The sequence below is a fragment of the Anomaloglossus baeobatrachus genome, chromosome 5 (genome assembly GCF_048569485.1).
Source record: "Anomaloglossus baeobatrachus isolate aAnoBae1 chromosome 5, aAnoBae1.hap1, whole genome shotgun sequence".
NCBI lineage: Eukaryota > Metazoa > Chordata > Amphibia > Anura > Aromobatidae > Anomaloglossus > Anomaloglossus baeobatrachus.
Genome location: NC_134357.1, coordinates 83,277,490 through 83,291,608, shown reverse-complemented (window position 1 = coordinate 83,291,608; position 14,119 = coordinate 83,277,490). Strand labels below are relative to the sequence as shown.

The window sequence follows — 14,119 nt, the reverse complement described above, 5'->3', positions numbered from 1 at the left end:
CAGGGGCTCAGTGCGGAGAGGGCTCTTTCCAATGACATTTTTAGAAGTAAGAGATTGCGATATCTGGTCCCAACCAGTGCAGTAGGTAGCCCATAGTGCCAGGATGCTAAAGGGTTTGTGACAAAGAGATAACTTCCTGATCACCGAGGGTCCATCCGCTGGTCGTATAGTGATCTTGAAAACAAAGCTCCGAAGAGAAGAACTCCGTCTGAATGGAGGTCGATCATGCACATTCTGTCCCATAATCTTTCAAGCAGACAACCACTTAAATGATACTTATTGTCAAGGGCAGTTATATACATTGTTAGGAGGGAGGCCCTGTCCAATGTTATTTTTAGAAGTAAAAGATTGTTGTATACTAATCCCAACCAGTGCACTTATAGACAAGAAGTTAGCATTTGTACAGATCATTGGGGGTTTGCTCGCTTGGACCCACAGCAATCCCTAGACCTTTGTTTTATTCCAATGGAATGATTCAGAACAAAGGTCAAGCACGCACGCCTCCATTAGATTCATTCTGTGAGACCAACCCTCGGCTGATTCTGGCAGAATGGTGGGCCCATACACCTAATTTGCACTGGGGTCCTTTAGGGTATGTGTAGACTTTAAACATTTCCAGACATTTCTGAATCAAAAAGGTGTGTCTTGGCAGGAAAAACTATCACGGGGGTCTCTCAGCATTAAGAGACTTGAGAAGATTTTTCTTTCCTTTGGTGTATGAAGGGTTAATGTCATCTTTGTTGCCAGCAGTTTTTTTGCAGTCCATTTAAGGTGTAGCCACTTTGCTATCATGCCCATCATCTTCAAGTAGTCGCAATATCCATTAGCCTTTGCTGGTGATAGAAATCAGTGCTGTTCTTACCACCTTGGTGTAGGAGCTGCTGGGTTCTTACAGGAGCCCCCCCGTCTGCAGCCTAGAAGTCTGGCTGCAGCTGTGGAGTTTGTGTTTGTATCCTTTTTTCCCCTGTCTGTCTTCGTCCCTTTTCTTTTGTATTAGTGTAGCAGTTGGACTAGTGTTTCTTGATGGCCATCTCACTAGTGAGGGTGAGTAAAGAACTAGAGATGCCATTAGGTATCTTGCTCGGCAATAGGGGTTTAAGAACCCGTATAGGGCTTGCGCGCAGGGTACAGCTGCAGCTGAGTGCAGGAGGTGTCCCATATTCCTTTTCCCTAGCGCCAGGGACCACCATTGTTAAAGTGTCCCCGGTGTCCTCCTTGTATGTTGTGTGTTTTGTGTGCGCCAGTCCGTAGGTCTGAGCACAACAGTGACGCTGTGTATACAGACACATCCCACTGTATGCATGATAAAAACATTGCACAAGCACGTACATTTTTGTGTGTGTTCTCTCAAAGTTATTGGAATGGATGAAAAATGTCGCGAAGCGCTGAAAGAAATGACAAGCTGCCTATTCTGCTTCAAATCTGCAAAGAAAAAATAAGCAACATGTACATGATATTTCAGAAAGCTTATTCACTTTGCTGGGACAGTAAAGTGCTGTTTTTTTAGGCAAAAACAAGTGGGGAAAAAATCAGGAAAAACAGGTCAAAAAGGCTACGTGTGCACATATCTTTTTTGTTCCCAGTGTACACCCCAGCAACAGCATAACATTTGTGTGTACGAATTGATAAATGGGGATTTAAAATAACATATAGAAATAGGTACTAGAACATAGTTTAGACCAAAGTCCATATTTTGCTTCCCCTTCTTTTAGACGTCTCAGTAACCTCAAAGATTTTCTTTAGCTATATTAAATTTGCTATGTTATGCTTTTCATGTAGGATGTCCCAAAATGAACAGGTTGAACCATTTGCCCATCCACAGGATCAAAAACCCCTGCTATAGAGGATGTGTGTCATGGGAAGCCTAAAATATTGTCTATTTCCATCTGTGCAGCTTAAAGGGAACCAATCACCAGGATTTTTGTACATAACCTAAAGCCAGTGCTATACTGGCACTATCAGGCTGATTCTATACATACCTGTAGTGGTCAGCTCAGATGTTTACGTTTTGAAACCCAACAAAGTAAAGTTTATAAAAATTATCAGCTTCTTGAGTGACAGCAGCTGAGGATCAGATAATATCTGGGGGGTATTCAGAGTTATCCCCCCCTCTGTTAGAATTGGCATAAGTATTAAACAATCGATTCACTTTTCCCCTTGAAGGACCTGTGTGAGGTTATACCCAAGTTCACCGGAAGGTGCGGGGCCTCAGCCAACAGAAAAATGTTGCTTCCTACAATCAGCTTTGTTGGCTGAGGCCCCATCCCTTCTGGTCACATGGGTATGACCTCACCATAGATCCTGCAAGTGAAATAGTGAATTGATTTTATAATACTTATGCTAATTCTAACAGGGGCAGGGGATAACTCTGAATACCTCCCCAGATATAATCTGATCCTCAGCTGCTGTCACTCAAGAAGCTGCTGATTTTACTAACTTTACTTTCTTGAGTTTCAAAACCTAAACATCCGAGCTGACCACTAAAGGTATGTAGAGAATCAGCCTGATAGTGCCAGTATAGCACTGGCTTTAGGTTATATACGAAAATCCTGATGATTGTTTCCCTTTAATGATTGAACTGATCATCAAATCTGGTTGAGTTTGCACCATTTTTTAATTACTACAATTTTAGGATCAAGCAACCACATGATTAAAGATTAATTATCATTGGAATTTTTAATTGAAAGCATCACGCAAATCCTTTGTAAGATGCAATCTATGTAAGTAATGCTCACGTTACAGAGACCCAAAAGTTAATGAGCCATTATAAGAGCTTGTTAATGACTAACTCCTTAATATATTCAGGTTTTGTTTTATCTGACTACTGTTTGAACCTCTATGACTATAAGGCCAAAAAGAAAAAAAATAGTGAAAGAAACAGTATGTCTTTAAGTTTCCTTATATTACCCGGAATTTGATATTATATCTTGGTAGAAATTGAGTAACTCTCCTTGGTTTATACATACAGTTAGGTCCAGAAATATTTGGACAGTGACACAAGTTTTGTTATTTTAGCTGTTTACAAAAACATGTTCAGAAATACAATTATATATATAATATGGGCTGAAAGTGCACACTCCCAGCTGCAATATGAGAGTTTTCACATCCAAATCGGCGAAAGGGTTTAGGAATCATAGCTCTGTAATGCATAGCCTCCTCTTTTTCAAGGGACCAAAAATAATTGGACAAGGGACTCTAAGGGCTGCAATTAACTCTGAAGGCGTCTCCCTCGTTAACCTGTAATCAATGAAGTAGTTAAAAGGTCTGGGGTTGATTAGAGGTGTGTGGTTTTGCATTTGGAAGCTGTTGCTGTGACCAGACAACATGCGGTCTAAGGAACTCTCAATTGAGGTGAAGCAGAACATCCTGAGGCTGAAAAAAAAGAAAAAATCCATCAGAGAGATAGCAGACATGCTTGGAGTAGCAAAATCAACAGTCGGGTACATTCTGAGAAAAAAGGAATTGACTGGTGAGCTTGGGAACTCAAAAAGGCCTGGGCGTCCACGGATGAGAACAGTGGTGGATGATCGCCGCATACTTTCTTTGGTGAAGAAGAACCCGTTCAAAACATCAACTGAAGTCCAGAACACTCTCAGTGAAGTAGGTGTATCTGTCTCTAAGTCAACAGTAAAGAGAAGACTCCATGAAAGGAAATACAAAGGGTTCACATCTAGATGCAAACCATTCATCAATTCCAAAAATAGACAGGCCAGAGTTAAATTTGCTGAAAAACACCTCATGAAGCCAGCTCAGTTCTGGAAAAGTATTCTATGGACAGATGAGACAAAGATCAACCTGTACCAGAATGATGGGAAGAAAAAAGTTTGGAGAAGAAACTGAATGGCACATGATCCAGGTCACACCACATCCTCTGTAAAACATGGTGGAGGCAACGTGATGGCATGGGCATGCATGGCTTTCAATGGCACTGGGTCACTTGTGTTTATTGATGACATAACAGCAGACAAGAGTAGCCGGATGAATTCTGAAGTGTACCAGGATATACTTTCAGCCCAGATTCAGCCAAATGCCGCAAAGTTGATCGGACGGCGCTTCATAGTACAGATGGACAATGACCCCAAGAATACAGCCAAAGCTACCCAGGAGTTCATGAGTGCAAAAAAGTGGAACATTCTGCAATGGCCAAGTCAATCACCAGATCTTAACCCAATTGAGCATGCATTTCACTTGCTCAAATCCAGACTTAAGACGGAAAGACCCACAAACAAGCAAGACCTGAAGGCTGCGGCTGTAAAGGCCTGGCAAAGCATTAAGAAGGAGGAAACCCAGCGTTTGGTGATGTCCATGGGTTCCAGACTTAAGGCAGTGATTGCCTCCAAAGGATTCGCAACAAAATATTGAAAATAAAAATATTTTGTTTGGGTTTGGTTTATTTGTCCAATTACTTTTGACCTCCTAAAATGTGGTGTTTGTAAAGAAATGTGTACAATTCCTACAATTTCTATCAGATATTTTTGTTCAAACCTTCAAATTAAACGTTACAATCGGCACTTGAATTCTGTTGCAGAGGTTTCATTTCAAATCCAATGTGGTGGCATGCAGAGCCCAACTCGCGAAAATTGTGTCACTGTCCAAATATTTCTGGACCTAACTGTACATCAGTTATATAGACCTGGGTTACATTATTATTGCTACTTCATGAATGGTAGATGCAGGAAATATTTCTATTTAGAGCTTTCCGATAAACTTTTATTTGCGTTGAAAAGTGTTGCACCATTCAAATTAAGTTGGAAAACTTGTTTTCAAAGAATTTTAGGTGAATAATTTATATATACGCTAAAACATTAACCCCTTCACCCCGTGCGATTTTCCATTTTTCGTTTGTTTTTTGCACCCCTTTTTCCAAGAGTCAGAACTTTTTTATTTTTAGATCAATCTTGCCATATGAGAGCTTATTTTTTGCAGTATGAGTAGTACTTTTAAATGAAACCATAAGTTTTACCATATACTGTAGTGGAAAATGTTAAATAAATTCCAAGTGCAGAAAAATTGCAAAAAAAAAAAGTGCGATTGCACAATTGTTTTTGGGGTAATTTATTCACCCTGTTTACTATACGATAAAATTGGTGTGTCATTGTGAGGCCTCAGGTCAATACGAGTTTGAAGATACCAAACATGTATATGTTTTCAGAAATGCCGCTACTCTGTAGGCTGTAACAGGAACTATGTCATGATAGCGACAGGAGCCATCACATGACCTGTCGCTACCATGGCAACCATCGACTCCCTGTGATCGCGTCATGCATGGGGCTTCCAATGCCGGTGGGGAAAGGAGATTTCTCCGCCATGGCCATTTAAATCATGCTGTCACATTTTGACAGCGCAATCTAAGGAGGTAAGAGGTGCGGGTGGATTGTGGATCCACCTGTGCCTGATAACTGCACATGTCTGCTGTTCAAATCAGTAGATATATGCGGGAATTGCTGCCGGTTCACCGCAGTGCCGGCGGTGATCACCCCTTCATGATTTAGGACATACCGGTACGACCTCAGTTGTGAAGAGGTTAAGGTTTTATTGAAGCTAAAAAAAATTCTTAAAGGGAATCGGTCAGCAGGATTTCACCCTCCAAATTATTCATATGTGCATGTAGCTCTTCCAAAGGCAAGTCCACCAATAACTTTGCATGACCAGTCCATTCCTATTCCATTACTGAGAAATCAGTGTGCGTATTGATATGCAAATTTGACTGAAGTGTTATGGTAGATCTGAAACCTATGTCACTCCAGCTCTATTCCAAACCCAAGCCGCCTCCTTCTTGTCTGACAGTCTCCATGTTGTCTGCTAGAGAAGGGGAGACAAAGGCGCAAATAGGGTCTTACCCGGTATTAACCGTGTAAAAAGATAAAGATGAAAAACACTCACCTGATGAGGTTGTGCCAGTCACAACCCCTTGTAAAGCGTGTGAGTGTCAGCGTGGATGAAAGCAGCGGCCCCGTAATGGACGTAGTGAAAAAATCTGTATATATGTATATACAAATATGAGAAACGGGTTTCAGCCGCGCTAAAAACCACTGTTACCAAGGTGTTGATTAAAATCTCTTTTTTATTACAGTATTCCAACGCGTTTCAGAGACATAAGCCGTCTCCTTCTTCAGGGAAAAAGAGAAAATGTACAAACAGTATGACTCATGAGCACGTGAAGACTGCAAAGGAAATGTATTAACACCCAGCAAAAAAACTTACAGAGCATCTAAACTTTTTAAATAAACGTGAAATGGCTGTGAAAATGAAATAAAATTGAAATGTATATATAAACTGTTTGATTTTTTTCAAAGCGCGTCAATGTGATAATGGACATAAATAAGTGTTTTAAAAAGTTTAGATGCTCTGTAAGTTTTTTGCTGGGTGTTAATACATTTCCTTTGCAGTCTTCATGTGCTCATGAGTCATTCCGTTACCATGAGAGCATTGACGTCACAGATGTCAACGTGGCGAAATGGACTCCTATATAACCAACCGGTCTGCATACTGTTTGTACATTTTCTCTTTTACCCTGAAGAAGGAGACAGCTTATGTCTCTGAAACGCGTTGGAATACTGTAATAAAAAAGAGATTTTAATCAACACCTTGGTAACAGTGGTTTTTAGCGCGGCTGAAACCCGTTTCTCATATATGTATATTCATATATACAGAAATCCATCCCATCAAATTCACTTTCTGGACTTAATGATCTATCATAAGAGTAATAAACTATGCACTAGAAATTTTTTCAAAGACGTGGATACTAATGGATATGTCCATTATGATAGTGAACATTACAAGAAATGGTTAAACAACATCCCTCTAAACCAATACAAAAGAATCAGAAGGAATTGCACACAAGATGCTGATTTTAAAAATCAAGTAGAGGTTCTGAAACACCGTTTCTTAGAGAAGAATTATCCAAAATCCCTGATCCAAAAGGCTTATAAAACATCTTCAGTTCTCAAACAGACGGATTTGGTAAAGCCGAAAAGGGATACCCGCCCCCCGCCTGAAGCTTGTGGGGCTTTTAGGATTATAGATTCAGTAAATAAACAGGATCTGAGTCTGAATCTAATCACCACATATAGCAGTGACAATATAGCAATAAGGAATGTCCTAACCAAACATTGGGGGATTTTGCAAACTGACCCTTTTCTCAAATTTATTTTACCCCCCACTCCAGGAATCAGTTTTGGGCGAGCCCCCACGATTAAAAATATTTTAGCCCCTAGCAGACTGAGATCCATAAAAGCACAGCCCAAATCTGGTATCCTGGCCGATTCATATAGGTGTGGATCCAAGAAATGTCTCTGCTGCAAGAGCATCTGTCATAATAGGACCGCTTTCTGCTCCTCAAATGGTGTTGAATCTTTTAAAATAAAAGACCGTATGTCCTCCCAATCAGATTTCGTTGTATACCTCATAGAATGTTCCTGTGGCAAATTATATGTTGGCAGAACAAGTCAAGCCCTTCATAACAGGCTTAATTCACATCGCCACAACATAAGATCTGGTTTTCACATGGTTTGTCCAGACACTGTACGGTCCAGCATAACAGAAGTTTGGATTTTGTGATCACCCCCATTGAGCAGATCAGCCCTTTGGTTCATAATAGGATAGAGTTGCTTAGTCGCAAAGAAACTTTCTGGATCCACAAACTTAATACTCTAACCCCTTTTGGGTTGAATGAAGTAGCAGATCTGTTTTATTAACCGCCAGCTATTAGCTTCTCATCAGCAACAATACCATCAGTTACCTTTTTAGCCAATACTAATATTTATTCCTTAGTTATACCTTTTAAATTGGAATTTTTTATTGTCTTTTTATTGCTCTTTTATTAACGGTAAAGCCGTGTTTTCCATATGTTTATTGATGAATTCTATATGGTCTATAGGAGATAAATACAAAGCCCCTCTTCCTCTCCTACATGTCAAATTTTTTATATACATGTTTTATATACATGTTGTTTTTATTTATTCTTATTTTTATACTCAAGTATTCAACTATTTGAACCACATCTACTTAATGTTTTTATTTCAGACAGTTTTTTACTTGTAGTTTTTATCACAGCGCGTTTCCATGTTATGCGGATCTAGTCTCCTTTATGTAGTCATTAGTTCTCATCATTTAAATTATAATTATTCATATATATATATATATATATATTCTCCACACATTTTTCATATTTTTATACTTATATTTATTGTTATTGTTTTATTATTATTGTTTTTTTACGAATTATTCGTACTGCTGTGTGAGGTTAATTTCTTTTAGTAAAGATCCTTTGCACTACACCTTCCATTTTATTCATCTGTTCATTTTTTTACATGTTTCTCATACACCGACTTCTCTCTGCACTCAGGATACTGGTGTGGCATCTGAACCCGAGTTACCTTCACTGTGTCTTCACGCATGCGCTCCCCTTCATTTCCCACGATTTGAACTCATTTCACCCTCTCATTGAGAACTTGCTCAGTGTCTCTGCGCAGGCGCTCTCCCTCCACTTCATTTTCACGGCCCCTGCTTTCTAGGAATCCCTCCGAATATCTTTGTTTTTGTCAGTAACTATATACACATTTCTTTATTAAACTAGTGCATTTGTCACTTGCACGTTATTCCCAAATAAACATCCCTTTTTACCTCCCTCTAGTTTGGACGGTATCTATATGCACATCTCTTCATTAAACTAGTACTTTTATTATATCAACAAATACTTTTTTCTTCCTTTTTCTTCCTTTTATTTTTATTTTTACGGCATCCACATGCACATTTCTTTATTATATCAGTACATTTGTCACCTGCACATCACTATTTCTATATTTTCGAACCCTTTATTGGGGCACTAGTAGTAGCCGTTTAATTCTCGCTTCTCCAACAAGTAGTCAGCTTTGGAGTAACGGATGATGACAAACCACTTTGTGTCTGAACCCAGTGAGATACTCCTCCTTTTGGGTTCCAGTACCACGTTAAACACTTATTTATGTCCATCATCATATTGACGCGCTTTGAAAAAAATCAAACAGTTTATATATACATTTCAATTTTATTTCATTTTCACGTTTATTTAAAAAGTGTAGATGCTCTGTAAGTTTTTTGCTGGGTGTTAATACATTTCCTTTGCAGTCTTCACGTGCTCATGAGTCATTCCGTTACCATGAGAGCATTGACGTCACAGATGTCAACGTGGCGAAATGGACTCCTATATAACCAACCGGTCTGCATACTGTTTGTACATTTTCTCTTTTTCCCTGAAGAAGGAGACGGCTTATGTCTCTGAAACGCGTTGGAATACTGTAATAAAAAAGAGATTTTAATCAACACCTTGGTAACAGTGGTTTTTAGCGCGGCTGAAACCCGTTTCTCATATATGTATATACATATATACAGATTTTTTCACTAGTCTCCATGTTGTGTGATTCAGGTAAAGCAGCCATCAGCCAACCCTGGAGGAGATGGCAAGGGACAATGATTTTAGATCTACAGCGTCATCAAACACTGATTTCTCATTAATAGAGGAAAGGACTACCATATAAAGTGTAAGATGGACAATGGCAAAATTGTAGAGGGGACATATTTTCCCTGAGGTTATTATTAGTTTCAGTGATGTGAAACTTGGAATGTAAGCTCCAGCATGCTATGTGCTGAGAGGATTTTTAGGCCATGAAAAGGCCATTTTTTTGTGAACAGTCAAAGAGATGGGTGGGATGGCTGTTCACATATATCCAGCCAAGGGTATGATCCAGCATAGATGAAGACCTCTGAATTTCATCAGTGTTTTGTGTATGGAGGTATCAGATATCCAGAGCTGTAATCATGAGCAGAACCCTTTATCTGAGCGGGCGGACCTCGCAGTTATATGGACTTATTATTTTTACATTTGTATCTTTGTGCCACAAAAATGGCTATTTTTCACTTTATTACTCTGGAATGGTTTATGACAACTGAAATAAACCAGCTGGACATGTACCGTATATACTCGAGTGCAAGCCGACCCGAGTATAAGCCAAGGCACCTAATTTTAGCACAAAAAACGGATAGACTTATTGACTCGAGTATAAGCATAGGGTGGGAAATGCAGCAGCTACTGGTAGTAATGTGCCCATACTGTCCCCTGTAGTAATGTGTCCATATTTTCTCCTGTAGTAATGTGCCCATATTGTCCCCTGTAGTAATGTGCCCATATTGTCTCCTGTAGTAATGTGTCGATATTGTCCCCTGTAGTAATGTGCCCATATTGCACCCTGTAGTAATGTGTCTATATTGACTCCTATAGTAGTGTACCCATATTGTCCCCTGTAGTAATGTGCTCATATTGTCTCCTGTAGTAATGTGCCCATATTGTCTCCTGTAGTAATGTGCCCGTATTCTACCCTGTAGAAATGTGCCCATATTGTCCTCTGTAGTAATGTGCCCATATTGTCCCCTGTAGTAGTGTGCCCATATTGTCCCCCGTAGTAATGTTCTCATATTGTCTCCTGTAGTAATGTGCCCATATTGTCTCCTGTAGTAATGTGCCCATATTTTCCCCTGTAGCAATGTGCCCATATTGTCCCTGTAGTAACGTGCCCAAATTGTACCCTGTAGAAGTGAGCCCTCTGCTTATGTGCCCCATCCTTTAGTAATGTCCTCATTCCAGTCCCCTACTTGTCCACTATTAGGCTGTTGTTCACATACACACAAAAAAAATATTGTCACCTGTCTTCTGTTGCCATGATGTCATCTTTCCTGCTTCTTGCGCACCGCAGGCACAGATACCCCTCGGTGATCGCGGCCGGTACAGGTGCCGCTGCTGCTGTCATCTTAGCTTTACTTCAGTTGAATGCCCCCCAAAAAGCTGATGTAAAGTGTGTAATAACCCATTATGCAATAAGCATCCTACAACATTTGTGGTGTTTCGCTATAATCCTTTATTTCAGGGTACATCCAAGCTTGCCGGGGTTTGCTGATAGCTGCTGTTAGTCTGGGATTTTTTGGCTCAATTTTTGCCCTTGTTGGAATGAAGTGCACCAAGATTGGAGGCTCCGATGACACAAAAGCAAAAGTTACCTCTTTCTCTGGCTTGCTGTTTATCTTGAGTGGTAAGTGTGTTTATATCCAAATACTGATATCTTAAAAAAACATGTTGTACAGATTCTGAATTTAAGGATAATTTGTACATTGCACATATCATTATGAGACAGGATATGTAAGAAACACATTGACATCCATCATGGTATACAGTGCCTACAAGTAGTATTCAACCCCCTGCAGATTTAGCAGGTTTACACATTCGGAATTAACTTGGCATTGTGACATTTGGACTGTAGATCAGCCTGGAAGTGTGAAATGCACTGCAGCAAAAAAGAATGTTATTTCTTTTTTATTTTTTTTTTTTAAATTGAGAAAAGTTTATTCAGAGGGTCATTTATTATTCAACCCCTCAAACCACAAGAATTATGTTTGGTTCCACTAAAGTATTAAGAAGTATTTCAGGCACAAAGAACAATGAGCTTCACATGTTTGGATTAATTATCTCTTTTTCCAGCCTTTTCTGACTAATTAAGACCCTCCCCAAACTTGTGAACAGCACTCATACTTGGTCAACATGGGAAAGACAAAGGAGCATTCCAAGGCCATCAGAGACAAGATCGTGGAGTGTCACAAGGCTGGCAAGGGGTACAAAACCCTTTCCAAGGAGTTGGGCCTACCTGTCTCCACTGTTGGGAGCATCATCCGGAAGGGGAAGGCTTATGGAACTACTGTTAGCCTTCCACGGCCTGGACAGCCTTTGAAAGTTTCCTCCCGTGCCAAGGCCAGGCTTGTCCGAAGAGTCAAGGCTAACCCAAGGACAACAAGGAAGGAGCTCCGGGAAGATCTCATGGCAGTGGGGACATTGGTTTCAGTCAATACCATAAGTAACATACTCCACCGCAATGGTCTCCGTTCCAGACGAGCCCGTAAGGTACCTTTACTTTCAAAGCGTCATGTCAAGGCTCGTCTACAGTTTGCTCATGATCACTTGGAGGACTCTGAGACAGACTGGTTCAAGGTTTTCTGGTCTGATGAGACCAAGATCGAGATCTTTGGTGCCAACCACACACGTGACGTTTGGAGACTGGATGGCACTGCATACGACCCCAAGAATACCATCCCTACAGTCAAGCATGGTGGTGGCAGCATCATGCTGTGGGGCTGTTTCTCAGCCAAGGGGCCTGGCCATCTGGTCCGCATCCATGGGAAGATGGATAGCACGGCCTACCTGGAGATTTTGGCCAAGAACCTCCGCTCCTTCATCAAGGATCTTAAGATGGGTCGTCATTTCATCTTCCAACAAGACAACGACCCAAAGCACACAGCCAAGAAAACCAAGGCCTGGTTCAAGAGGGAAAAAATCAAGGTGTTGCAGTGGCCTAGTCAGTCTCCTGACCTTAACCCAATTGAAAACTTGTGGAAGGAGCTCAAGATTAAAGTCCACATGAGACACCCAAAGAACCTAGATAACTTGGAGAAGATCTGCATGGAGGAGTGGGCCAAGATAACTCCAGAGACCTGTGCCGGCCTGATCAGGTCTTATAAAAGACGATTATTAGCTGTAATTGCAAACAAGGGTTATTCCACAAAATATTACACCCAGGGGTTGAATAATAATTGACCCACACTTTTATGTTGAAAATTTATTAAAATTTAACTGAGCAGCATCAGGGAAGCAGTCTTGCGAGGATAATTTGCATATTCCCAGTGCCTTCTGGGATAAGTGAAGAGTCACCGCGAGCTCAAGGAGAACCGGGTTTTGGCCGTTACAGCCGGAAGGAAGACTTCTGAAAGCCAGGGAAGCAGTCTTGCGAGGATAATTTGCATATTCCCAGTGCCTTCTGGGATAAGTGAAGAGTCACCGCGAGCTCAAGGAGAACCGGGTTTTGGCCGTTACAGCCGGAAGGAAGACTTCTGAAAGCCAGGGAAGCAGTCTTGCGAGGATAATTTGCATATTCCCAGTGCCTTCTGGGATAAGTGAAGAGTCACCGCGAGCTCAAGGAGAACCGGGTTTTGGCCGTTACAGCCGGAAGGAAGACTTCTGAAAGCCAGGGAAGCAGTCTTGCGAGGATAATTTGCATATTCCCAGTGCCTTCTGGGATAAGTGAAGAGTCACCGCGAGCTCAAGGAGAACCGGGTTTTGGCCGTTACAGCCGGAAGGAAGACTTCTGAAAGCCGCGCGCCTAGCGGCGCGTGAATTTTAGCCAGTCTTCTTCATTGTGAGCGTGAGTGAGCAAAGTGTGAGCAAAAGTAAGTGTGAGTAGAATTGTTTGTATTTAGTTGTTTAATTACTTAACATTTGTTTAGTGCTATCCCCATTAGAAAATGTGCTCCACTATTGCTAATGCGATCCAGTGTACATCTTGTCTCATGTATGCAGTCCTTGAAAAGCCGTTCGAGGGTGCATACTGTTGTTCGAGATGTGCGCAAGTTGCACGTTTGGAAGCCCAGATACTGGATCTAAATGAGCAGCTGGCAACTCTGAGATGCATTAGCAATATGGAAAGGAGTGTGCTGCTCACTGAGCAGCAGCTTGCTGGGTCAGATGTGGGGGAGGATCGTAGTAGTGAGTGGCAGGACGGTGAGGTAGGTAGCTGGGTGACAGTTAGAAAGGGGGGTAAAGGGAAAAGTGCTAGGAAGGCTAGTCCTGAACTGACACACCCCAATAGGTTTGCAAACTTGGCAGATGAGGGGGATGTCATTACAGGGGTAGCATTGCTGCAGCAAGGCATGACCTCTGAACACCAGAGGAGTGTCTGCTCCAGTAAGGGGGGGAATAGGAGTGCAGAGCAGGCAAGACAGGTACTGGTAGTGGGGGACTCAATTATTAGGGGGACAGATAGGGCAATCTGTCACAAAGACAGGGATCGCCGAACAGTGTGTTGTCTTCCTGGCGCTCGAGTTCGGCACATCACTGATCGGGTTGACAGATTACTGGGAGGGGCTGGGGAGGACCCAGCGGTCATTGTACACATTGGCACAAATGACAAAGTTAGAGGTAGGTGGAAGGTCCTTAAAGATGATTTCAGGGAATTAGGTTGTAAGCTTAAAGCATGGACCTCAAAGGTGGTATTTTCGGAAATACTACCTGTGCCACGAGCCACACCAGAGAGGCAAAGAGAGA

The 14,119-nt window shown here is 41.4% G+C and overlaps 1 protein-coding gene across 1 annotated transcript in view; it reads left to right on the top strand.

Moving 5' to 3' along the window:
* Positions 1-14,119, top strand: part of LOC142313330 (claudin-10-like) — a 28,840-nt gene that overhangs the window by 2,088 nt on the left and 12,633 nt on the right. Inside the window, exon 2 of the mRNA XM_075352329.1 lies at positions 10,902-11,063. Coding sequence (XP_075208444.1) covers positions 10,902-11,063 — 162 coding nt within the window. The remainder of the gene's footprint in view (positions 1-10,901; positions 11,064-14,119) is intronic.